Source organism: Lynx canadensis, chromosome A3, assembly GCF_007474595.2.
Source record: "Lynx canadensis isolate LIC74 chromosome A3, mLynCan4.pri.v2, whole genome shotgun sequence".
Classification (NCBI taxonomy): Eukaryota; Metazoa; Chordata; class Mammalia; order Carnivora; family Felidae; genus Lynx; species Lynx canadensis.
The window spans coordinates 78372657-78400487 of record NC_044305.1 but is presented as its reverse complement, the minus strand read 5'-3'; the positions used below and the strand labels follow the sequence as shown (position 1 = coordinate 78400487).

The 27831-nt window shown below is 40.1% G+C and overlaps 2 protein-coding genes and 1 long non-coding RNA gene across 4 annotated transcripts in view; 1 reads left to right on the top strand and 2 right to left on the bottom strand.

The window, feature by feature from the left end:
- Positions 1 to 6051, bottom strand: part of REL (REL proto-oncogene, NF-kB subunit) — a 36318-nt gene extending 30267 nt beyond the window's left edge. For both annotated transcript variants that reach the window (XM_030310665.1, XM_030310666.1), the window contains exon 1: positions 5705 to 6051. In XM_030310665.1, coding sequence (XP_030166525.1) covers positions 5705 to 5714 — 10 coding nt within the window. In that variant the 5' untranslated portion in view covers positions 5715 to 6051. The remainder of the gene's footprint in view (positions 1 to 5704) is intronic.
- A 113-nt stretch (positions 6052 to 6164) lies between these two features.
- On the top strand, positions 6165 to 27168 carry LOC115510613. Its single transcript, XR_003967780.1, has 3 exons — positions 6165 to 6265; positions 26531 to 26611; positions 27027 to 27168. It is a non-coding gene; the product is annotated as an uncharacterized LOC115510613 (long non-coding RNA).
- LOC115510612 (ATP synthase membrane subunit DAPIT, mitochondrial-like) lies at positions 26521 to 26806 on the bottom strand. The gene has a single exon (XM_032592649.1). It carries the CDS (start codon positions 26804 to 26806, stop codon positions 26630 to 26632), a length of 177 nt encoding a protein of 58 aa, XP_032448540.1. The 3' UTR covers positions 26521 to 26629.
- Positions 27169 to 27831: the final 663 nt, after the last annotated feature.

Here is a 27831-nt window from a genome sequence, read left to right as displayed (position 1 = left end):
TTATAGATGCTAAAGCTCAACATTATGAAGTTATAAGAAAAAGAAATTATAAATGACATTAGCAAATATGATAGCTGGGACCCCAATGGATCAAATTAAAAAACAAACAAAAAAACCCAACCATAAAAACCACTGGGGGTAAAGTCACAATAACTGATTACAGCAAATAACCTAAAATAAATGCAACTTAATTTAAGAAGATAATGCATCTTGGTATAGGGAAGTCAGTATTTAGATCCAATGAAATTCCTGGAACAGAGTTCACAGTGGGGGTATGTATCAGAATTACCTAGGAAGCTTTTTCAAAAAACATACACGCCCTGATCCCACCTGTGATCTGAATAGAAACAGAAATCTTTAAAGCCCCAACATATTTCTGAAAAAGCCTTCCAAACCACTCTAACACACTACTGATTAAGAACAACTGCCCTAAAACATAAAGAAGCAGAAACAATGCACATATCTAGAGAGCAGTCCAAAAATTCATACACAAGTATGAGCTGGGTGATAGACAAACTAGGCAGAGGAATTCTGACAACTTCTAAGTCTTCTTTCTCTCCCAGTCTAAGAAGCTTAGCCAAATATAAGCAAGGGAAAAAGGCATTATGATGGGATGGTCTCCAATCACAGCGATCTATTTAAAAGGTAAACTGTTTGCAAAACTAATATTTTAACTATCATTAGTAAGACTCGTTACAATACAGCAAGCAAATGATAACACACTAAAATGTCAACACCACAGCTGAGAATAACTGACTACAGACCGCATCTCTCTTACAGAAGTAATGGATAACAGACTGCCTGAGAGTCAAAGGAGGAAATGGAGCTAACAATATACACTTTTCTAAATATCACCTTCACTCACTTTGGAGAAAAAGAAAAGATTTGTCATTCCTCAAACCTAGGAACCCAACTGAATTGTGGTGATAATCTTCTCTACCTTAAGACACACGTGAGCTTTTCCGTATCTTCCTAATTATGATCAAAATTTAGAGTTACCATTTCTCACATAGAATGGCATTCAGTTAACAAAGGGGCAAAGAAAACTTAAGCCTATTCCCACAGGATAGAAAGAGAATAACACAGAAGGTGCAAAAGAAATCAAATGAAGGGTAAGTTATATCAATCATTAGCAAAAGGACAGTTTATCTACTAAGAAATTTTTTATTTACTTTCTTTTCAGAATGTTCAGTATCATTTAAGTGGACAACAGAGAAAAGATACACTGCCTCCAAACATCACTGTTAAATTCTTCTCCCCTAGGGGCGCCTGGGTGGCGCAGTCGGTTAAGCGTCCGACTTCAGCCAGGTCACGATCTCGCGGTCCGTGAGTTCGAGCCCCGCGTCAGGCTCTGGGCTGATGGCTCAGAGCCTGGAGCCTGTTTCCGATTCTGTGTCTCCCTCTCTCTCTGCCCCTCGCCCGTTCATGCTCTGTCTCTCTCTGTCCCAAAAATTTAAAAAAAAAAAAAAAAAAAAAAAAAAATTCTTCTCCCCTAGTTTAAAAATACAGAAAACCATTTCCAATTGTTTAAAAGTAAATGGGTAGGTAGTCTTATATATTCTTGAAAGACTATTTTCTATCTAGCATCTGTTCTAGCCTATTATTGTAAGTTTTTAAGGTTTCACAGAATTCTAGAATGTCAGGATACTCAAACTATCTCTAGAAAGTCCCATTTCCTAGAGGTCTGGGACCCCAAACAGCTCCACTACATAAGAAAACTAACATTGATGGGTATTTATGGATTCCTAAAAACAAGCCTTTGTAATAGTTATTCTCTCATTTTTATCTCACAGAGTAGCAGAACTGGAATAAAACCAGCTTCATTATGGGCTAAAGTCCAGATTTATTCCAATATCTGAGGCTGACTCGGAAATGGGCCTTAAGAATCCAAGTGATGAAAGTTTTGGATGTGTATTTGACTGATGTATGCAGCATAAGGTAAATAAAAGATGTAAGAGTTGGTAAGTGCTAGAGATTTCACTGTGTTGGGGGGCGGGGAGGATCTCGAAAAAAATTTTAACTTCTGGGATGAAAAAGTAGAGAAATATTTAAAATCTGTCCCAGATTACTCAGGTATTTAACTAAATTGAAAATAAATGGCAATACCAAATCACCTGTCTTGATTAAGACTGCCAGATTTAGGGGCACCTAGGTGACTCAGTCAGTTAAGCGACTGACTCTTCGTTTCCGCTCAGGTCATGATCTCACGGTATGTGGGATCAAACCCCACGGATGGGCTCTGTGCTGACAGCAGTGAGCCTGCTTGGGATTTCTGTATCTTCACTCTCTGCCCCTTACACCGCTTGTGCGCGCATACTCTTTTTCAAAATAAATAAATAAATATATATATATATTTTTAAAAAGCCTGCCAAATTTAAAACTAAACATTACAGGATGCCAATTTTAAAAAGTATTAAACAAATATTGACTGGTTTTTAGTATAAGTATGTCCCATGCAAGTATTTGGGTCATGGGCCTACAAACACAATCCTTTGCAGAGAATGCGGATGAGAGAAGGACAGGACAAAAGGAAATGCTGAGCCTCCTAAGTTGTATTTGGGAAAGATACTACACACACCCCAGATGGTACCAATTATGATTCATCATGATTCCTCCCTAGCCATTTCACTCACTCACTGCCTTCACTCTATCACACCACTTCATTCTGTCAGCACCTTCATTCTTTCATACCACTATTGTCTCTACGTTTTCATGGGTGGCAAGTCTGAAACAGCCTTTGTGTTTACAGTGTGCAGTCTTCTACTTAAAAAAGTCATTTGCTTTAGTTGCCAATTCCAGCTTCCAGCTTTATTGTTAAAGATTAAGTTGCATCATACCTACACTGATTTTTTTTCCCCTTACTCAAGAGAAATACTTATAGTTCTCTTGAAACTCACACCACAGAGTTGGAAGTATTGTGGCTTACAAAAACAACTTCTTCATGTACTTCCTATTGTATGACACAACAGAACTATACTTAAGAAAACTGTGAATAAAAATCAATTATCTAAATATTAAAACATATTTTACCAAAGACAGTACTGCTTATTAGGAAACAGACCTATGTGTGCATAAGAGCATTCCGTACTTTCTACTGGAACAATGAGAAGCCTTAAGTTCAGACATAAAATAGCTAATTTTGCTTATGTTAAGCAAAACAGAATCACAAATATACAAGAGTAATGACTGCCTACGCATACCCTAAGTGGTCAAGGAACATTCTTCTTAGCAATACCTGTTCTAATTAATTGTGCCAAAAGACAGAAAAATCAACGTGTTAAAAACAAACAAACAAACAAACAAGCAATAAAGACAACTAAATAGAACCTGATCTGTGAAATCCTAAATAATTAATTTGGTAATTTACCTGAACAAAATTTAGAATCATAAACATATCAAAGTCCCAGTTACTCATGGTACTTATATAATTTTGCCTATGAGATTATGATCTCCTACTTTTACGTTATACAGATAACATATGCAACTACACATACCTATTTACATATGACATCCGGTGAGAAATAAAGACATGGTCTAAAGTGCTTGGTAATCAATAAAAATACTTTTTGAGGTTCCAATACTACCTTACTACAAATAATCTAAACTAAACAAAGATAAACTAAGCAAAAATTTTTCTCCTATTACTCTTTCGGTTCAATTACTGTTTCAAAACAGGAAAAGAATTTGTAATTATTGCATCTTTTTCTCTAAGGCCTTTACAAGTGATTAAGGAAAATATACCCAGACTCCTTTTTAAAAATTTCCTTGGCAGTTTTCAAACAACTGAATTCCAATTTAAATAACTTGTTATATTTTATTTTTATTTATTTACTTAATTTATTTATTTTTGAGAGAAAGAGTACTAGTGAGGGGAGGAGCAGAGGGAGAGAGGGAGACACAGAATTCGGAGCAGGTTTCAGGCTCTGAAATGTCAGCACAGAGCCCAACGAGGGGCTAGAACCCACCAACCGTGAGATCATGACCTGAGCGGAAGTTGGACGCTTAACCAACTGAGTCATCCAGGCACCCCAAATAACTTGTTATATTTTAAATAGTCCATTTTAATGCAACTCCAGAAAAGGCAAAAAACAAAAAACAAAAAAACAAAAAAAAACAGAAAACAAACAAAAAAAGAGATAACTGCTCTACAGCTTTCCATTCCTTTAAATTTCTTCCCCTTCAATTTAGGGAATCAGCTCTCACAACAGCACAAAATACAGTGCCATTAAACAAATTTAAATTGTATCGTCTTCCTGAATGCTGTGGGGCTTACGCTACCCTCTGTGTAAATGGTTCTTTTCTCCCTTGTAAAGTAATTAGAAGTATTGTATTCAAGCCACATATTAACGAATTTTGTGTAAGTTGACAGCAGTCTGACCTTTTTTATTTATAATGCTCACCTTTACTACTTTCACACAAAATCTTTCTGGTAACCAATAGTAAATTAGCCAAATATTTCAGATCATCTTTGCATTTTTATTCTAAATGTGCTTTGAAGTTATAAATTTACAAAATTATCTTAAAGTTTGGGGTCACTGAAGTGGGTAAAGAGAAAGTTGAAATATTTTAAACTACACTTGTATTCTCACATGAAAACCACAGACAAAGTGAAATCAAATGTCATGTGAACCACCCCAATTTCCTTTTCGGCCTACAGCAGTAGCTATGGCATTGTTCTGCTCAACCCTTAAAAAAAATCCTTTAATGCTTTCTACTTCCTCTTCTCTGCTAGATATCAGCCTTCTGAGGGTCACTGAATCAGGGACTTGGGAGGACGCGGGGCAAGCAAAAACAAGGTCCCCTCTTCTGCCACTTAGTACAGCGCTAACTTAATACTATCGATAAGGCCTCCCAGCCTTGCTCAAGCTGCTCCCTCTGCCGGGAAACGTCCTCATGAACCTTGCCAGCATCCTGTAAAGGTCCAACTGGAACAATCTACTCGATTTACTTCCCTTTAGGTTACAAACAGATCTAAACCACGGCTACATACTTGAGACTCCCTCCCCTGTCCTCTAACCTGTTTTTTGATAAAGCCGTTTCCCTCCAAAGCAAGAAATCGACGCATCTATTAACTGAAAATCAGTTTCTACATTAGTGATGCACAGTTTTCATTCCTGCTCCTATTTTAAAAGCACCGGTGTTTTAATACTCCTTTCCAATAAAGAAAAAAAATGACTTTTCCGTAAAACAGAAAGTACGCGCTTTAGAGTAGAAACTATCCACTTTGTTCAAGCAACGTTTCCACTTAAAAGCTGTTGGGATACCACTGGTGACTTTTAAAGCCGCACCACATTTTGTACAACTGTCAACACATCAGTGATCACCTCTCGGCACTTGATGAAATTAAACTTTAAAAAAAAAGTAGCGCACTCCTGAGGTCTGAAGCTTCTTCATTCCTGTTCTAAAACATAACACCACCATTTCAACATAAAACAACTTCTAAATACGAGAACTATCCGTCCTCCTTTATTTAGGTAATTGTTACTTCCCTAATCCTAAAAATCAAATCGTTGGCATCAAATTACAGAGCGTGACTTTGATTTCGCACGCAAACCTTGAACCGGGGAACTTGTTAAAGGCTGACAATTTGCCAGATGAGACGATTTTAAAGACATAACGCGCACAACCAAAACTGGGACCCCCGAAACTCCGACGTCCGGAGGAGCTCCTTCCCCCGGTCCGGACCCGCGCCTGGAACACTCACCGGAGGCCATGGCTCCGCTCACCGCGCCGCCCGCTCCAAGCGTCCAGACCCGAGACCTTCGCGATCAGCCCGCGTCGGTCCGGCGGCCGACGGACTCTGCCGACGGGACCCCCTGTTCCCCTGATCACCCCCCGGGGCCTCCTCCTCCTTCCTGCCCTCCTCGGAGTTTGCGGCTCACACCTTCCCACCCCCTTAATTCTCGCGTTGCGATCACCAGAGTCGCCCTTCGTAGGTGCGGGAGCCAGGGGTAGGGGGCGGAGCGCCGCCAGAGCCACAGGCCGGCCAGGCCAGGGGCGGGCAGCTAGGAGAGGGGATTTCCCGCGGCTGACGTAGACCCCCCCGCACAGCCGCCTGCCCCGGGGGCGGAGAGGCGGGGCGTCCCGGAGGCACGCGCTCCGCCCCGCCCCTACCCCGCGCCCCGCCCCCTGCAGCTCAGGGCTTTGAGGCTGGGTCTGGACAGTGGGAGGCGGGATCTTTGGGAGCGCGGGGAACGCTGGGAGCCGGGCGGTGACTTCTGAACGTGCCAAAGCCGCCGGCTCGGAAGAAATCCCCCTCCTCCAGGTTGTTCTGAGGCGCGTGGTTTAAAGTTCAGAAGAGGGTGGGAAGGTGCGGTGACGTCCAGGGGGCTGGCCGCACCGGAGCACTTGGGGGCGGGCCGGGCGGTGAAGTGGGGCCGGCTCTCCGGGGCCCCGAGGGACGGCGGCCGGGGTTTTCGATGGGTGGTTCCCCGCCTCTTTCCAACTTCGCACATGCAAATCTTCGCCCCCGCGTCGGCGGGCGGTGTTCTGATGTGCCTTGGAGAGGAAGTGCGGAAGCGCTGTCGCCGGTATTCATTTGTAATTCACGTATTTGCATTTGGGGACCCCCGCAACCTGATTTTCCCCCATTCTGTTTGAATTGCGAGGGCTCTGTCAGCTTTACCTACTAAAACTTTTTCAGCTGTTAAGATCCTCACTGCGAGTTCGTTGCCTCTTAACGCAGTGTGCTCGAGATTAGTGAGGTAAACGCTATCCTGGGATTTGACAGATACCCACGAGGAGAGGGGGAGTGAAACACACGTTTAGTGTGTGGAGGCAGTGTGGTATAACTCTGTTTCGTTCGAGTGCTAAGAACCTCCTGTGTGTCCGTTTATTTACCTCATTTAAAACGTATTATTGTCCTGATTTTGTAAATGAGGTTAATAGGGGTTCAGAGAAGTTAAGTAATACTTCAGAGAAAAAAAGAAGTAATACTTCAGAGAAGTTACGTTCTGGTAAAATGAAAAGCACAGGTTAAACCCAGGGTTGTCTGATTCCGTGGTCTTTGCACTATACCTTACTGCCTAAGACGAGTGTGGAGGGGGCATGGGGATTATCAGCCAGCTATACAACTGCTGAAACTGGAGGACCCAGTTGGGGAAATCATTAAAAATAAAATCTCCTGGTACACCTGAGTGGCTCAGTCCCTTGAGCCTCTGACTCTTGTTTTGGCGCAGGTCATGATCCCAGGGTCGTGAGATTGAGCCCCTTGTTGACCTCTGCTCTGAGCGTGGAGCCTGCTCGATTCTCTCTCTCCCTCTGCTCCTCTCCCACGCTTGGGTGATCTCTACCTCGCTGTCTCGCTCTCTCGCTCTCTCGATCACTCGATCTCTCTCTCGCACAAATAAAAATAATAAATAATAAAAATAAAATCTTCTACCAACTCCATAATATCCTCTCCGCTAAAAGTAGGAAAGAATGAAACAATTTTATTATTGAATAAGCATTAAAACATGTGATGCACTAAAGACATTGTAAAGACAAAAAAAACCCCACAAAACAAACAAACAAACAAAACCCATAACAACCCTCATTTGTTTATGTAGCCAGGCAGATATAATCCACCACCGACCTGCTGTCTTTATCCAAAGGAAAAAAACAATACAAAGTTACATCTGGAAGCCAACAGCTGGGGTTTAAAATCCCACAAAGACCAACAGGTGGGACAGGGTCCTCCTTGGTGCTTGCGTTTCAAAGAGGTAATTTCAAGGCCCCTAAAAAAGACCTTAGAGGGATTCAAAACTGGCAAGAGGCTTATTTAGCTTTTTAAAAGGTATACATACATCTCAAAGACATCATTTGTAATTTCGATTTTTCTAAAGGAATTGCTGAGTAAAAAGAAAGGAGGCGAGATTTCTTGTCCATTTTGGTACCAGGGAAATTTTTTAATTTAGTTTTTAGACGAATTTAACCTTACAACCCCCAATATCGGAACTGTAAGGGAGAACTGAGCACAGATGTTTAAGAATTCATTAGGAAGGTGAATGACAAATAGGAAGGGAAAATATTTTGTGTCTATTTGTTTATATTCCACCTTCAGAAATTGATTGGTTTTAGGTGCCTCTTGAACTTAATAGAGGATAATAATGTTTGTCTACTGAAGAGTTCTGTACCGAACAGAATCTGTCCCAGTTGCAGTACTTAGGACCAGTTCTAAAACCACTCCCATCTGTAAACTCACAAGTTGTACCTAAGGAGATTTAGTAACAACTATAGAATTTTGAACTAATTGTTATCTTTTATTTTTCAAAGACTGACTTATTTAAATCTCCTCATTAATAGGACAGTATGTTTATATTTATTTCCAGGGCTTTTTTAATTTGTCATATGACTAAGCTATGGGTTTTATTATCTTACCTTCCTAAAGATTTGTTTTAACCCTTTCACATTTTTTTAAAGTAGTGGAACCCTCTTTTGAAAGGTTCAGTCCATATCTGAAAAGGGAAAATATTTTAGTTGTACAGGATACATTTATTTATTTTTTTATTTAAAAACAGTTTTTAATGTTTATTTTTGAGGGCGGGAGGGGCAGAGAGAGAGGGAGACACAGAATCTGAAGCAGGCTCCAGGCTCTAAGCTGTCAGCACTGAGCCTGATGTGGGGCTCCAGAGAACCCTGAGATCATGACCTGAGCTGAAGTCAGACACTCAACTGACTGAGCCACCCAAGTGCCCCTATTTTTTTAATTTTAGAGTGAGGGAGAGAGAGAGTGCACATGAGCAGGGGAGAGGGGCAGAGGGAGGGAGAGAGACAGGGATAAAGAGAATCCCAAGCAGGCTCCACACTTAGGGCAGAGCCTGATGTGGGGCTGGATCCCACCACCCTGGGATCATGACCTGAGCTGAAATCAAAGAGTCGGATGCTCAACCAACTGAACCACCCAGGTGCCCTCACTTAATTTTTTAAGATAGAAAGATTGCAAAACAAGGTGATGGATGGACTAAAAAACAACAAAGGTAAGTAGTAATTTTGATTTTGAGGGGACTTATGCTGAGAAAAAAGAGCTTATTACTGTAAAGATGATAGGCAGCTAGTTATTGGCACTTATAGAAGAGAATAGCGCATGCTAGTTTTCCTCCAAGTCACCCAGTTGTTGATACTGTTCATTCAGTTCAACAAATATCTACTCTGTGCCAGGTACTCTTTAGGTGGTGACACACTAAGAAAGAAGACAGAGCATCTGCCTTCATGCAGCTATGGCCCACATGAAAGACATCGAGCATATTATCAAAAAAGATCCTTTAAAATACTATTATGAAGGTATTTTGTTTTTTTGTTGCTGTAAAGAAAATAAAGCAGTGGGATAGTATATGACTGAGGATGGGGATGCTCTGAAGACGTGACATTTGAGCTGAGTCCTAAGTGATAAGAAAGAGGTATCCAGGGGCGCCTGGGTGGCGCAGTCGGTTGAGCGTCCGACTTCAGCCAGGTCACGATCTCGCGGTCCGTGAGTTCGAGCCCCGCGTCGGGCTCTGGGCTGATGGCTCAGAGCCTGGAGCCTGTTTCCGATTCTGTGTCTCCCTCTCTCTCTGCCCCTCGCCCGTTCATGCTCTGTCTCTCTCTGTCCCAAAAATAAATAAACGTTGAAAAAAAAAAAAATAGAAAGAGGTATCCACAGGAAGATTCAGGGAAAGAACATTCCAGTCAGAGGAATAGCAAGTACCAAATCCTGGAGATTGGTAAGAGCTTACCTGAGGGATGGAGAGAAGGCCAGGAGGACTAATGCAAACAGAATGAGGTTGAAGAGGTAAGCAGGGGCCAGATCCTCTAGGACTTTATAGACCGTGATAAGGAAGATGAGGTTTAATTCCAGTAGCACACAGAAAGCTATTGGAGAGTGTTAAGTGTGTGATTGATTTATGAATACATTTTGAGATGTTTACTCAGGCTGACATGTTAAACTTAGTGAACACTAACTAGGGGCTGTTGGAGTAGTCTAAATGAAAGAAGTGCTTTGGATTAGTGTCTTAGCAGAGGAGATAGCGAAAAGAAGTCAAATTTAGTAAGCTATTTTGATGACCGAGGTGGAAGGACTTGATGATGGATTGGATGTAGGGAGGAGTAGGGAGAAAAGTAAACAAGGGCAATTCTCACATTTAAAAAAAAATTGTTTTTAATGTTTATATTTTTTTATTTCTGAGAGAGAGAGAGAAAGAGAAAGACAGCATGAACAGGGGAGGGTCAGAGAGAGAAGGAGACACAGAATCTAAAGCAGGCTCCAGGCTCAAATCCACAGACTGCAAGATTATGACCTGAGCTGAAGTCGGATGCTTAACCGACTGAGCCACCCAGACACCCCTCCCACATTTTTGGTTTAAGCAACCAGGTAAAAAGGAAGGCTAGTAAAGAAAGAGGTTTGAGAGGGAAAATCAGGAGTTGTGTTTTTGACATGTTAAGTTACAGATGCCTAGTAGACATCCCAGTAGACAGTGGAATATACAGAACAAAAGCTAAGGGAAAAGGTCAGGGCTAGAAATAAAGATTTGGGAATCAGTGGCATTTCATTTGGGATAAGACTACCTAAACATAAAGCGTAGATAGAGGGGAAAAAATATGAAAAATAACCCTGGAATCCTTGAATTCTTAGAGAACTGGTAGAGAAGAAGGAGCTGCCAGTGAAGCAGGAGGAAAACCAAGAGACTATGGTGTCCCAGAGGGTGTTTCAGAAAGAATGGAGATGGTCAGCTGTGTTAAATGATGCTGAGAGATTGAAAAAGATAGAATAAAGGAAGGACCTTGGATTTGGCAAGATGAAGGTCATTAATGGCCTTGATAAGAGCCATGTCAATGGAATGGTGGGGATGAAAGCTGAATTTGAGGAGGTTGAGGAGAATGATGAAAACAAGGAGTATAGACAACCCTTTCAAGAGTGTTAAAGGAAACAGAAATGAGGCAATAACTGAAGGGGGAATGTAGAACTATATGAGGCTAAGGGCTGTCACTCACAACCACAATTTCAACATGTTAACACAATTGAAATTTGTTTATTATTCAAGTCACAGTCCAGTGTGAGTCGAGTGGCTTTCTTCCAGGAGTAATCTGGAAGATGCCTTCGGTCTTGTAGCATCAACATGTGGCCTTCAAAATCAGCCTAGAAAAGAAAAGAGAGTAGAGGATCATATATGGGAGATTTTTATGGGCCAGGCCTGAAAGCTGAGTACATTACTAAGTCACAATTTACTTTCTGTATGCCCTCCACAAGGAGGCTGAAAAATAGAATTTGAGAAATAGCATTTAGCTATATGCTCGGGAAGAAGAAAAGAAAATGAGTATCAGTGAGCACTAGCAGTCTCTGGCACTGAAGATATGCTTTGTTTATAGAGAGTGATATTAAGGCATATTTGTATAAAGATGAAAGGGAGTTGGCAGCAAAGGAGAAATTGATGATAGAGAGAAGGGGGCTAATGAGTGAGGCAGGGAAAAAGGGTGAAATGTAGAGGACAGATGTACAGGGTTGGCTGTAGATTGGAATGGGGACTCCTCTGTGGTAATGAGAAGGAAGGCAGAGAGGATGCAGAGAACCTGGTACACTTGATGGTATAAAAATGAGGTAGTCAGGGGTGCCTGGGTGGCTCAGTCGGTGACTCAGGTCATGATCTCCTGGTTCGTGAGTTCAAGCCCCGTGTTGGGCTCTGTGCTGACAGCTCAGAGCCTGGAGCCTGTTTCGGATTCTGTGTCTCCCTCTCTCTCTCTGACCCTCCCCCGTTCATGCTCTGTCTCTCTCTGTCTCAAAAATAAATAAACGTTAAAAAAAAAATTAAAAATAAATAAATAAATAAATAAATAAATAAATAAATGAGGTAGTCAAATTGCTCCCCCCCCCCTTTTTTTAAGTAAATTATGAGGTAAAATTCAACTGAGAGTAGAGGGCAAGGAGAGAATAGAAGGTTGGAGGAAAAGGAGAAGCCAAAAACATGGTCTCTGAGAGTGGAACTTTAGAAGGTATTTCTGCTGTACTGAATGACCATTTGAAACTTGTGGTCATAAACATAATGTCAGACCAGTAAACACTATTTCTTTTTTTTTTTTTTAATTTTTTTTCTTTCAACGTTTATTTATTTTTGGAACAGAGAGAGACAGAGCATGAACGGAGGAGGGGCAGAGAGAGAGGGAGACACAGAATCGGAAACAGGCTCCAGGCTCTGAGCCATCAGCCCAGAGCCCGACGCGGGGCTCAAACTCACGGACCGCGAGATCGTGACCTGGCTGAAGTCGGACGCTTAACCGACTGCGCCACCCAGGCGCCCCAACACTATTTCTTATATGGTTTTTGTTTGTTTTTGAGAGAGAGAGAAAGTGGGGGAGAGGGGCAGAGGGAGAAGGAGAGAGAATCTGAAGCAGGTTCCACATCTAGCATGGAGCCCAATGCAGGGCTTGATCTCAGGACTGTGAGATCATGGCCTGAGCCAAAATTAAGATTCGGATGCTTAACCAACTGAGCCACCCAGGCACCCCTTTATATGATTTTTAACCCAGGGAAGATCAATGGGCAATATTGTCTTGAAAAAGAAGGCAAAGAATTAGGAAAATTTAAGTTTCACTGAGAATATGAGGGAAGGATGCTTAATATTCCTCAACCCACACATACTCCCTGTGTGATCTGACCGATTCTCATGATTTTACCTATGATTCCAGGACCATATGTATCCAGTTGTCTTCCAGACACTTCACTGGGAGCCCTATCGGCATGCCAACCTCAACCTACTCACCATTTCTCTCCCAGGTTTACTGTTACTCCCATATTCTTTGTATCGCCATCTACTCAGACACAGGTTAGAAACTTGGGAGCCATCTCTGACTCTCACCATCTCCCATCTACCCTACAACATCCCGTCACCAAGTACTGCAGATTTTACCAATAAAATATGAATCCATTTCTTTCCCACTTTGATTGCCATTGTCAATGTTCTTCATTATATCTCACCTAAACTCCTGGAATGGTCTCCTAACTATTATCCCCGCCTACACTTTTAACCCCTGTGAAAGCCATTCAAACCTATTCAAATCCATTGTCACCTGAGTCTTTAGTATGAATGCACATCAGACCTCTTTCTTCAGCCTCATCTTCTGCATTCCATGCCTTGCACTTTTACACCTCAATGAACTGCTTTGTAACTTCTCATATCCCAGAAGCTATGCTCTTTCTTGTCCATCTGCCTTGGTTCTTACTTTCCCTTCTACCTAGAAGTTCCTCTCCAGAAATATGCCATGTTCATGGATTGAAAGACTTAATATTGTTTAAATATCAGTTCTCCCCAAATTAGTCTATAGAATTAATGAATCCCAATTGAAACTGCAGCATATTTTTGTTGGAATTGAAAAGGTGATTCTTAAATATATAGAGAAATGCCAGGGTCCTGGAATAGCCAAGCCAATAGTGAAGAATAAAGGTGAAGAATCTACATTACCACATATCCAAATTTATTATAAAACTACAGAAATTAAGATAGTATGATATTAGCACAAGTTTAGACAAATAGAATAATGGGCTGGACTAGAAAATCCAGAAACAGACCCATACATATACAGTCACTTGTTTAGAACAGTCTCTACTGCAGGTGGGGGCAGGGGGGTGGGGCAGGGAAGGAGGTCTTTTCATTAGTGCTGGGAAAAATTTGTCATCTGGAAAATAATAGAACCTGAACCTAACCTTACACCATGCCCAAAATATTTTTTTAAATGGATCATAGACCATGGGGGGACCTGGGTGGCTCAGTTGGTTAAGTGTTTGACCCCTGATTTCGGCTCAGGTCATGGTCTCACTCTTTGTAGAATCAAACCCTGTGCCAGGCTCTGTGCTAACAGCGTGGAGTCTGCTTGGGTTTCTCTCCCCCTCTCTCTCTCTGCACACCCCCCAAATAAATAAACCGTAAAATAAAATAAAATAAATCATAGACTTTAATGTGAACAGCAAAATGATAAAACTTCTAGGAGAAAACATAGGAGAATACCTTCATGAACTTGAGAAAGGCAAAGACTTCTTGAACAATGTACAAAAAGCGATAACAAAGAAAAGATAGATAAATTGGACTTAATTAAAAGTAACGAACAGATGCCACTAAGAATAAAAAGGCAAGCTACATACTAGGAGAAGATACTTGCAATACATACATCTGGTCAAGAATTCTGTGGTGTCCATCAGTTACTTTGCTTAGATTTTACTTCTAGAAAAGATTTACTTCAGCTTGCAAGCCAAGTACACATTTCCTTAGAAGCATCTAGCCAGTTATAAGCACAGTTGTGGGACAAGGGCTCACTATCTCCAACCAGTACAGAACTTCTCTATGGGGAGCTGTTGTGTTAGAGCTTCTCATTGGACTGGTTAAGACTTTCTCAGAGATGTACTTCAATCTGATTGTATTCCTACCCAATTCTCCTTCCTTTTCCTTTTTCACACGTGTCAGATCTGCATCTGAAGACTCTTCCTGCCTATTCCTTTATTTCTCTCCCCTTTATTTTTCATAGGCATTACCCCAATACATCAATTGCATTGATCATTTCTTTTTTTTTTTTTTAACGTTTTATTTTTATTTTTGAGACAGGGAGAGACAGAGCATGAACAGGGGAGGGTCAGAGAGAGGGAGACACAGAATCCGAAACAGGCTCCAGGCTCTGAGCTGTCAGCACAGAGCCCAATGCGGGGCTCGAACTCACGGACCGTGAGATCATGACCTGAGCCAAAGTCGGCCGCTCAACCGACTGAGCCACCCAGGTGCCCCGCATTGATAATTTCATATTGGTATCTGCTTCCCATAGGATCCAACTAACATACTCCTATCCACTCTACAAATCAGTAAGAAAAAGATAACTCAATTTTTTAAGTGGGAAGAAGACCCCAACAGGTCAGTTTACAAAAGAGAATAGCCAAATAATTAATAAGCATATAAAAAGGTGCTCAGTCAAAAGGGAAATGTGTACAAAACTCATAATAAAATATTGCTACACCTTCATCAGAATGGCTAAAATGAAAAGAACAATGCCAAGGCACCTGGGTGGCTCAATCAGTTAAAACTCTGACTTGATTTCATCTCAGGTCATGATCTCACATTTTGCTATCAAATAGCACTGTACATTACAGAGAAATCATTCACAAAAAAAGGAGTCCATCAATGTGGCAAACTTTCACTGTTTTGTTTTAAGAAATGACCACAGCCACCCCAACCTTCAGCAACCACCACTCTGATCAGTCAGCAGCCATTAACATCAAAGTAAGACCCTCCACCAACAAAAATATTTCAACTCGCTGAAAGCTCTGATGATGGTTAGTATTTTTAGCAATAAAGTATTTTTAAGTTCAGGTATATACATTGGTTTTTTAGATATAATGGTATTGCACATTTAATAGACTATAGCATAGTGCAAACAACTTTTATGTGCACTGGGAAACTGATAAATTCATTTGACTCACTTTTTTGCAATATTTGCTTTATTGTGGTTATCTGGAACCAAATCCATAATATCTCTGAGGTATGCCTATAAATGGAGTCATATAGTATATATTCTTTTGTGTATGGCTTTTCGTCTATAAGACTTATCTATATTGTTGTATGGCAATAGTACATTTTTTTCATAATTGGAAAGAAATCCATGTTTATGAATATATCACAGTTTATTCTTTTTTTTTTTAAAGTAGGCTTCATACCCACAGTGGAGCCCAATGTAGGGCCCAAATTCACAACTCCAGACCAAGACCTGAGCTGAGATCAAGAGTCAGATGCTTAACTGACTGAGCCACTCAGGCGCCCCACAGTTTATGTATTCTGGTGTTGATGAACATTTTTTTAATCTTTATTTATTTTGAGGGAGAGTGAGTGTGAGCAGGGGAGGGGCAGAGAGAGAGGGAGAAAGAGAATCTCAAGCAGGCTGCACATTGTCAGTGTAAAGCCCCAAGGGGAGTTCAGTTTCACGAACCATTAAGATCATGACGTGAACCAAAATCAAGAGTTGGACACTTAACTGACTGAACCACCCAGGTGCCCCAAGTTATCACAATATTTCTGACTATATTCCCTATGCTGTAGTTTTCATCCCCATGACTTATTTATTTTATAACTAGAAATTTTTAACTCTTAATCCCCTTTATGTATTTTGCCCATGCCCCCACTCCATTCTCCTCTGGTATTTATGAGTCTATTTCTGCTCTTGTTTGTTCATTTGTCTTGCTTTTTAGATTCCATGTATAAGTAAAATCATATTGTGTTTGTCTTTTTCTGACTTAGTTCGCTTAGCATAACACCCTCTAGGTCTACCCATGTTGTTGCAAATGGCAAGATTTCATTCTTTTTTATGTCTTAGTAATACTCCTTTGTCTATACCACATCTTCTGTGTCCGTTCCTCTATTGTTGCTTTCATATCTTGGCTATTGTAAATAATGCTGCAAGAAACATAGTAATACATATATCTTTTCATATTAGTGTTTTTGTTAGCTTCAGATAAGACCCAGAAGAGGAATTACTAGATCAGATGATATTTCTATTGTTAAGTTTTTAAGGAAACTCCATACCGTTTTCCATAGTGGATGTGCCAGTTTACATTTCTACCAACAGTGCCCAAGCGTCCCTTTTCCTCCACATCCTCACCAACACTTCTTATTTCTTGTCTTTTCGATACTAGCCATTCTGACAGGTGTGAGGTAATATCTCATTGTGGTTTTGATTTGCATTTCCCTGATGATTAGTGATGTTGAGCATCTTTTCATGTGTCTTTTGGCTATCTATATGTCTGCTTTGGAAAAATGTATTTTCAGATCCTCTGTCCATTTTTTAAAAATTATTTTAGAAAGAGAGAGTACAAGTTGGGGAGAAGGGCAGAGGGAGAGAGAGAGAGAGAGAGAGAGAGAGAGAGAGAGAGAGAGAGAATATCAAGCAGCCTCCACGCTCAGCATGGAGCCCAATACAGGGCTTGATCCCATGACCCTGGGATCATGACCTGAGTTGAAATCAAGAGTTGGACGCTTGATTGAGCCAACTGATTGAGCCACCCAGGTATCCCATCTGCCCATTTATTAATCAGATTTTTTTTCAGTTGTATGAGTTCCTTATTTTGGATATTAACCCCTCATCAGATCTATCATTGGCAAATATCTTCTTCTATTCTGTAGCTTGACTTTTCATTTTGTTAATAGTTCCCTTTGCTGTACAAATGCTTTTTAGTTTGATGTAGTCCCACTTGTTTATTTTTGCTTTTGTTTCTTTTTCCTTAGGAGACACAGAAAAATATTGCTGAGGCCATTGTCCAAGAGATGTTTTCCTTTAGGAGATTTATGGCATCACGTCTTACATTTAGGTCTTTAATCCATTTTGAGTTTATTTTTGTGTATGGTTTAAGAAAGTGGTTCAGGTTCATTTTTTTTGCATTTTACCAATGCCATTTATTAGAGAGACTGTCTTTTCTCTATTGTATATTCTTGTCTCCTTTGTCATAGATTAATTGAACCTCTCTATAAATGTAGAGGTTTTTCTCTGGGCTCTCTATTCTGTTCCATTGATCTATTTTTGTGCCATTATCATCTATTTTGATTACTGTGGCTTTGTAGTATAGTTTGAAATCTGAGACTGTGATACTTCCAGCTTTCTTCTTCTTTCTCAATATTGCTTTGGCTCTTTGAGGTCTTCCGCAGTTCCATACAAATTTTAGAATTATTTGTTCTCGTTCTGTGAAAAGTACTACTGGTGTTTTGATAGGGATTACACTGAACCTGTAGCTTGCTTTGAGTAGAATGGACATTTTAACAATATTAATTCTTCTAATCCATAAATATGGTGTATGTTTCCATTTATTTATGTATATTTACTTTCTTTTAACAGTGTCTTATCATTTCTTTCACCTCCCTGGTTAAATATGTTCCTAGGTATTTTATTCTTTTTGATGCAATTGTAAATGGGATTATTTTCTTAATTTCTTTTTCTGCTAGTTATCAGTATATACAAACACAACAGATTTCTGTATATTAATTTTGTATCCTGCAACTTTACTGAATCAAAATATATTTCTTTTTTTTACATTTATAAGATATATTTATTATTTTTTGACCAAAGTACAATAATTTTTAAATCTCCTTAAACAACTGAAAAAAAAGTATTCAAGAAAACAAAACACAAATGAGAAATTTAACAATTAGATTTTTGCTTCATACCAACCCTACATTTAGTCTATAAAACGAATAAAAAAAAACTTGAAATGTTACTAAAACACTAACCAAATCACAAAATGTATTTCTTAAATAATATGTTTTAAAAATCAAAATGACTCCTTGATCCATTGGCTTCAGAATGGATGTCATGTTAGCAGCCATGAAAACAATGTGCATCTCACCGTACATCTCCATCAGCACACTTGAGTGACCATGTGCATTGTCAATGAGCAGTAATATTTTGACAGGAACATTTTTCTCTGAGCAGTAAGTCTCAATAGTGGGCTTAAAATATTCACTAAACTGTGTTTGAAACAGATGTGCTGTCATCCAGGCCTTGTGATTCCATTCACAGAGCACTGAAAGAGTAGATTTAGCATAATTCTTAAGGGCCCTAGGATTTTTGGAATGGTAAATGAGCATTGGCTTCAACTTCAAGTCCAGTTGCCTTAGATCCTAATAATGAGTCAGCCTGTCCTTTGAAGCTTTGAAGCCAGACATTGACTTCTTTATAGCTATTAAAGTCCTACCTTTTTCCAATGGAAGACTGTTTGACCACATTGACAGTCTGTTGTTTAGTGTACCCACCTTCATTAATGATCTTATCTAGCTCTTCTAGATAACTTGTTACAGCTTCTACATCAACACTTGCTGCTTTACTTCACACTTTTATGTTGTGGAGATGGCTCTTTCCTTAAACTTCATGAACCAAACTTTGCTAGCTTCAGACTTTTCTTCTGTAGCTCCTTCACCTCTCTCAGCCTTCACAGAATTGAAGAAAGTTAGGGCCTTGCTCTGGATTAGGTTTTGGCTTAAGGAAATGTTGTGGCTGATTTGATCTCTCAAGACCATTAAAACTTTCTCCATATCAGCAATAAGGCTGTTTCACTGTCTTATCATTTGTGTATTCACTGCAGTAGGACTTTTCGTTTCCTTCAAGAACTTTTCCTTTGCATTTATAACTTGGCTAACTGGTGCAGGAGGCCTAGCTTTTGGCTTGTTTTAGCTTTTAACATGCCTTTTTCTAGCTTTTGATTGATTTATTTGAGAGAGAGAGAGAGAGCATGAGTGGGAGAGAAGGGCAGAGAGAGAGAGAGAGAGAATCTTAAGCAATGCTCCATGCTCAATGCAGAGTCCGATTTGGGGCTCAATCCCACGACCCCAGGATCATGACCTGAGCTGAAATCAAGAGTTGGACGCTCAACTGACTGAGACACTCAGGTGCCCCTCTAGCTTTTGATTTAAAGTGAGAGAAATGTGAGCTGTGCTTGGCTGGCTCAGTTGGTAGAATATGAGACTTAATCTTGGGTGATAAGTTCAAGCCCCACATTAGTCATAGAGCTTACTTAAAATAAAAAAAAGTGATACACATGTGATTATTCTTTCACTTGAATACTTAGAAGCCATTTTAGGGTTATTAATTGGCCTAGTTTCAATATTGCTATGTCTCAGGGAATAGGGGTCCCTGAGGAAGGAGAGAGAGATGGGGAACAATTGGTCAGTGCATCAGTCAGAACATACACAACATGTATCGATTAAGTTTGCCATCTTTTATGGGTGCTGTTTGCAATGCCCCAAAATAATTAACATCAGATATCACAGATCACCATAACAAATGTAATAGTAATGAAAAAATTTGAAATATTGTGAGAATTACCAAAATGTGACACAAAGACACGAAGTGAGAAAATGCTGTTGAAAAAATAGTGCCAATAGACTTGGCTGGTGCAGGGTTGCCACAAACCTTCAGTTTGTAAAAATTGCAATCTCTGCAAAGTACAATAAAGTGAAGAGCAATAAAACAAGGTATGTCTGTATATTGAGTTCAAAAACAGATAAAACTAATTTTTGTGATGGAGGGCAGAATGTTGGGTACTTTTGGGGTGGGTATTGATGAGAAGTGGCCCAAATGAGCCTTCTGAGTTGCTAGATATATTCTATATCTTGATCTGAGTGATGGGTGATAAAGACTTAATCCTTGACCAAACTCTAGTCAGCCTCTGCTGAGCCCTCTTTTCAACAAGCCCTCAGTCTTGACCTGTAACAACTCTTTTTTTTGTTTTGTTCTGTGGGTTTTGTTTTGTTTTCGCTTTTTTTTGTGTGTGTGTGGGGTGGGCTTTTTTTTTTTTTTTTTTTGAGAGAGGGAGAGAGAGAATCCTAAGCAGGCTCCACGCTGCCAGCACAGAGCCTGACAAGGGGCTTGAACCCATGAACCATGAGATCATGACCTGAGTGGAAACCAAGAGTCAGACACTTAATGGACTGAGCCACCCAGGCACCCTTAACTATGACAACTCTTAGCACAAATTATTTTGCCCACCCCTTATACTAAGAGACTTGAACAAACACTAGCAAAGTTTCTAACTTCTTAAGTCCAGGATGATGACTTCAGCCCCCTTAGGTTGCTGCTTGGGAAAGCACAAGCCTGCCGAAAGTATTTACTGTTTGTTCTAGCCAACACCTAGCCACACAATGCTTGTCTCCTAGTCTCTGTGGCAGGGTAGGAGCCTAACGTCAATAAATGCCAGTTAACAAACACAGATGGCCCCTTCCCATTTTTTGTAAATTTCCACACTCCTGACTGCTCATTTCCCTTCCCTATTTCCCCCTTCTCCATTGAAAATGCCCAGTTACCTTTGCACAAATCAAAGTTGAGTTCAGTTTACACTTGGCTCTCTTCCCTATTTCAATACCACTTTAGAGTCTGGCTTTATATATCTTTCACATGGATTACATATATTTAAAAACTGAGCTATAGTGGTGTGTAAAGACTTTCACACTACATAAGTTATACCTCAATTTTTTAAAATATTTGAATAGACTTCTGAATAACTTTCCCCATGAAGGCCACACAACATGCATAGCCTTCCCTTGACACCCTGCTTATCACCTATCTCCCTTCTCCCCACCTCCTAACACAGACTTCTTCACCTGTTTCATTCCACTCATCCTTTAAGACTCAGCTTACAGGAAGGCTTTACAGATTCCCTTAGCCAGATAGACTCTTCTTTCTTTGTCCTTGGTTAGCATCTGCAGGAGTTTCCCAGGTGAAATTCAAAACTGGCCCCCATATGCAGAGGACAAGGAGAGACAGAAGAAAGAAGGGGACTTTTCCAGATAGGTAAATTGCAGGTTTAATAAGCAAGGGAACTTCCATACAATATTTGTTTTGGTCAGCTGTAAGACAAGTAGATCTTCACACCCACCTGCTAGATTCTTAAAAGTTTATATTAATGCCTTAATGGGACCCAGTCACGTACAAAGTCCAGATGGCCTCAACAACACATTACTCTCTTAAGGCTGCATCCTTGAAATGTCTCCTAGTGTGGGAATGGTGAGTAGAACATATATTCCAAGGACAAGGGAGGGGTAAAGAGACTCTGATTGCTCAGCTTGAGGGTCACCTTGTGATCACATCCTCTCAACCTCTTCCAAGATATGTGCAACATGAAAACCAGCATATTACCTATCATCCTATCACACTGAAGTATGGTTATTTGGTCATATGCCTGGCTCCCTTGCTAAAATATAAAATCAATCCTTAAAAGCAGTGACTCTCTTATTCCTGGCAGCTGGCATGTAGCAGATGTTCAATATTTGCTGAATGAATTATCTTGATTAGAAGTCAATACCTTTCTTCTTTGAGCCTGGTTGGGTTAGTACACGCCCCACCATGTCTAGTCTTTAGTGTGTTGTATATTATACACCTTGCATTTGGATAGCTCTTCTGAACCTATGGAGGACCACAGTGGTTGATTTTATTATGAAACTTTTCTATAAACACATCTTTTCAGTTTAATAATGGGCATCTTTTTTATCTTTCAACAACAACACAAAATCTATAAGGCAACTTCATTTTGTTATCTCTCACTCTCTTTCATATTCTTCGGGATCATAGACCCAGAACACATCCATTTACTAGCCAGATTTGTTTGTTTCTTAAAAAATGTAACTTCATGATTGCTGTTTTATTTAAAAAAAGATTTTATGTGTTTAAGACATGTTCTTTAATATCAAGGGTAATGATTCTTCACCTTATCAGATCAGTGTCCACTGTTTTATAATTTATATTTGTAACATCCTGTTTACTATCCTGAAGTGAAATTCATAGATATAATCTACCTCACATGTATATTTTCAAAGAAATAAAAATAATGCTCTAACAACAATGTCAAGGAGAAATAAAAAGAAAGCCATTTATAAAAAAATAATACTTCAATATGTAAACGTTTGGTATGAATAATGGGAAATATGTATATATAGGTCTCCGACCCCCATTTTCTGACACAGAGCTCATAAATCCCTTGGAATTTCCTGGGTGATAGCAATGTGTTTTGTTTTAATGAGTCAACTCTGTGAGCTCTTGGTTGGGTCCTGGATGGGGGTGGTCGCCAGAGAGACCAAGTGGCAATTAGAAGCTTGGAATATTCAGCCCCAGCCCCCACTCTCCAAAGAGGAGAGAGGGGCTGGAAATGGAGTTGATAATTGGTCATGCCTATCTGATGAAGTCTCCATAAAATTCCCAATATTATGGGGTTCAGAGAGCTTCAAGATTGTTGAACACATCTAGGTTCTAGAAGAGTAGCTTGCCTAAAGAAGGCATGGAAGCTCCATATCGCACATACCTTGCTCTGTGTGTATGTTCATCTGGCTGTTCGTCTGTATCCTTTGTCATATCCTTTATAACATAATAAACTGGGAAACATAAGTAAATGTTTCCTTAAGTTCTGTGAACTGTTCTAGCAGGTAATTGAATCCAAGGGAAGGAGGTCATGGGAACTTCTGATTTGTAGCCAAGTCAGATAGAGGTTATGGGTAACTACTAATTGCCGTTGACATCTGAAGTGGGGGCAATCTCATGGGACTGAGCCCTTAAATCTGTGGGATCTCATGTTGTCTCCATTAGCTAGTGTCAGAATTGAGTTAAATGTAATAAGACCCCTTGCTGGTGTCACAGAGAATTGTTCGGTACGGGCAAAACATTCCACACACCTGGTATCAGAAGTTGTGAGTTTGGTAGTAGTATGAGAGTAAGGGAGGAATACTGAGTTTTTCCTTACACACTTGGGTATGACTACATTAAAAGACTTAAAGTTTTCAAATGTTTATGCCTAGACATAGAATCACTGTAGGTGTAGCACATGCAGTCTGATGCTGATGTTCTATACTGGTGAGCTGTCAGAATTGTGATTTTACAACATTCAAAAAGTTTTCTAATAAAATAATCTTTGATTAACATGGTAGTTGCATTCTTCAGAAATTCAGTGTATATTAAAACCACACAAAAAATATTTTGTGCTTATATGTAAAATGGGGTTGTGTTCTAAGCTTACATTATTATAATAGATTTTTCACCTATGTGAATGTGAATATCTGGTGAGACCCTGGGAAATCATGAGGATGGTTGGCTGTGTTGGACTCTCCCTAGAGGGCATCTAGCATCTCTAACCACCCCCACAATGAATGCCATGGGTGCCCCCAAATCATTTTGACAACCAACAGTTTGGTCACAGATTTCCAAAATATCCCAAGTCATTTGGAATAGTGGATCTTAAATTTGGTGGTCATAAGGGGCGCCTGGGTGGTTCAGTTGCTTAAGCTTCTGACTTTGTCTCAGGTCATCTCATGGTTTGTGGGTTCGAGCCCTGCATCAGGGCCTGTGCTGACAGCTCAGAGCCTGGAGCCTTCTTCAGATTCTGTGTCTCCCTCTCTCTCTCTGCCCCTCCTCCTCACACGCACGCTCTCTCTCTCTCTCTCTCTCTCTCAAAAATAAACATTAAGAACATTTTTAAAAATAAATTTGGTGGTCATAAGAATCACTTGGGGAGCTTGTTTGGAATGCACATTACTTGCACCCATTATCAGAAATTCTGATTTAGTAGGTAGGGGAAGGGCTCTGGGATCCATGTTTTTTCTTTGACTGTCCTAAGAGTTCTATCCCTCAAAATTCACTTTGACAAGATTTGCCCTTCACTAAAGCCCTGATACTCAACTTACTGTGTTCCACTAAAGAATCCAAGACACAGCAGGGAACCAATTTACCCTATAAGAACCTTTATATTGAGATATTCATTTGGTACATTTGTTTTTTAAGGTCATACAAATTGTAGTAGTATTGTTGGCAATAAATTTTATTGCCATCACTCTATGATGCCAACAAAAGTAAAAGTTCCATTAGTAGATGAAAATTGTAATAATACTGTTGGGTATATTCTTGCTACTGTAACATCTAATAGAGAAATAAATTTTAAAGTTTATTTATTTATTTTTGAGAAAGAAAGAGAGAACAAGCCAGGGAGGGGCAGAGAAAGAGGAGAGAGCGAGTATCCCAAGCAGGCTCTGCTCTGTCAGCACAGAGCCTGATGTGTGGCTCGAACTCATGAACTTTGTGATCATGACCAAGCAAGAACTGGATGCTTAACTTTCTGAAGCCACCCAGGTGCCCCTACACAGAAGTAAATTTTAAAACCGAAGTGATAATAGCGAAGGGCCAGAAAAACAATGGGTGGTGTTGGGTGAGCTTAAGGAAAGTACTTGGAGGGACCAGGGGAGCCCCAGGTTAATAGTAGCCTACCAGAGTTCAAATGGACAACCGGACCAAAAGGCAATGGCATCCTACCCTTCCAAGTGAACATCGTAACTGATAGGCGCTTGATTTAGTGATGAATATGAAAGCCCAGTACCCCACATAGATGACATTTGTTTTCCACTAACAGTTGAGAACCAACACAGCTCTGGAGTTTGGTCACAGGCTTTTCTTGTGACCAGAGATGTAGTTCATCCACTAGGCATAGGACACTCTTTTCCCAGATACAAGTTGTTTGGGAAGAAGTAGGAAGACTGCTTCATGGATAAGGAATCAGGAAAGATGAATGATAGAATCTTGAATAATATTTTATGGAGGCTGTGAAAAAAGCCTGTTGACTTATCCCTGTCCCATAACCAAGGGATCTGGCTTTGCAAACAACACACACCTGGATTTAAATCTTAGATTGGCCTCATCTTAAATGTGGGATGTCAGGCAAGTCACTTAACCTCTCTGTGCTCGTTTGCTCATTTATAAGATGGAGTTAATAATAATATAGTGTCTGTCTTACAGGCTTGTCCTGAGGATGAAATGGGATCATTAATGTAAAGGGTCTGACACAGGGAAAGTATTTAAAAAATGTTAGCAGGTTTCTATCCTATTTTGTTATAAAAATTTTCAACATGCAGCAAAGTTGGAAGAATTTTGCAAGGAGCATCTATACACTCACCAACTAGATTCTACCCTTAATATAAATTTCACTACACTTACCACCTGTCTAGCCATTTTTCCATTCCTCTATCCATCCACTCATCTACCTTATTTTTTTAAAAACATATTTCAAAATCAATTCCCTACACTGGTACACTTCTCCCTAAATACTTCAACATATAGAAGCATTCGGGGCACCTGGATGACTCAGTTGGTTAAGTGTCTGATTTCACCTCAGGTCATGATCTCATGATTAGTGGGTTCGAGCCTCACATCAGGTTCTGCGCTAACAGCTTGGAGCCTGGAGCCTGCTTCAGATTCTGTGTCTCCCTCTCTCTCTGCCCCTCCCCCGTTCATGCTCTGTCTCTCTCTGTCCCCAAAATAAATAAACGTTGAAAAAAAAAATTAAAAAAAAAAAAAGTTAAAAAAAAATATATATGTAAAGAAGCAATTATTTTTACACTTCTCTAATAACCAGAATGATCCTGTTCATCAGATTCAGTGTCTTTCCCTCAGATAATTCTGGATGAATGTTGCCAAACTGCTTCTCTTTGATACCCTTTTTATCTGCATTACCTTCCCTTGGTTGCACAGTTTACGTAGATATTTTACATCAATTTAGGCAACAAGGTTATTTTACAAGAAATTAAGCCTTATCAAGACTACACTCTAGTCCCAATTAGAGTACTAATTAGGACAAATAGTTGTGGTAGCTGGACTCAGCCATTAGAAGTGGATTCTACCTGTGCTATTGGCAACCCCTCTTCCCACCCCCACCATTCCCCTTTTTACTTATTACTCTGTGAGTGTTATTTAAGATTTCTGAAATCCACTTCCAAGAATTCAAGAAGTTGTAAAAAACAAAAGTAAGGGGGGAAGCACTTCATAAAGAGCAAAGACCAAGATCTACAAATCAGTTTTAAAGAGCCTGGAACTATTTCCACTTCCTTCAGCTTACTGAGACATTCTTTAATATGGCTGCAATATGTATAAGAGGAGGTAATACTTTAACAGGGTGAATGTTATTTGGATAAGTGGAGAGAAGAGAAGGAGAGAAGGAAAGAAAAGCTGAGTGTTGGAGAGACCAGGACAATGGAAGCAGAGGGCGTGTGGCACACAGAGCTAGCTGACTTCTTTTTTCTTCTTTTCTTTTTTCCAGGTTCATAATGTATTGTACAAATTGAATACCAGATGATGAATTGACATTAGCTTCTCTGGGCTTGGGAATTTAACAGATGAGGTACAGTTTAAAATCCATTTATGTTGCTTTCAAAGCTGGTGTTGTTTTATACCTTAACTTGAAGTATAAGACCATCAAAGCAATGCCTCCATATGTGGCCAGTACGGAATTCATTCTACCTGTGAGAGTATAAGAGTTGAAATATTTTTTGATATCAGTGAAATGTAATTGGTCATCAGTTTTTGGATCTGCCATGATGTCAGTCTTGCAAAAGACACCAATCTGCCGGTTAGGTCCTTCAACATATGCAGCTACCTCGCCCAACTTCTCTTCTTTTTCTGTATTAACTGTAGCTTGATACACGATTGCTGAATAGTGCTGTATCTCCAACTTCCCTTGAGTAGAGATAATATGCGCCCACCCATTCCTAGGCAGAGACTTTCAGATGGCAAGCCTGCTTTTTTGCCTTTTCAAGGGCTAAAAAGATGTCCTGTGATCCATATTCAACCCTGTTGAATGGAGAAACAAGATGGAAGGACCCTGTATGACTGCATGGAGCAGCCTGGAACTCAGACACTAAATTAAGAAATGAATTTCTGGGGAATGAATTTCTGAGCCTGGGTGACTCAGTCGGTTAAACACCTGACCCTTGCTTTTGGCTCAGGTCATGATCTCATGGTTTCTGGGTTTGAGCCCTGCATTGGGCTCTGCAGCTGGCAGTGCAGAGCCTGCTTGGGATTCTCTCTCTTTACTTCTCTCTGCCCCTACCCTGCTCCTGCTGTCTCTCTCAAAATAAATAAATAAACTTAAAAAAAGAAAGGAATGAGTCTCTGTCTTTTCTGAGCCATTTGTGTTTCTTTGTTATAGCAGCTATCATAACATTAACTAATACAAATACATACTAAAAAACAGAGAAATAAGGTTAAAATCTGGTAATGGAGGGATTAGAATGCTGGGAGGAGTAGTTTAGTTTTATCTTGTAGACAATGGAGAAAATTGCAAGATTTTTTTTTTTTTTAAGTAAACTCTATATATACCCAATGTGAGGCTCAAATCACAACCCCAAGGGGTGTCTGGGTGGCTCAGTCGGTTTAGCGTCCAACTTCAGCTCAGGTCATGATGTCAGAGTTCATGAATTTGAGCCCCACGTCAGGCTCTGTGCTAACAGATCAGAGCCTGGAACCTGCTTCAGATTCTGTCTCCATCTCTCTCCACTCTTCCCCTGGTTGTGCTCCATCTCTCTCTCTCTCAAAAATAAATAAATATTAAAAAAAAAAATC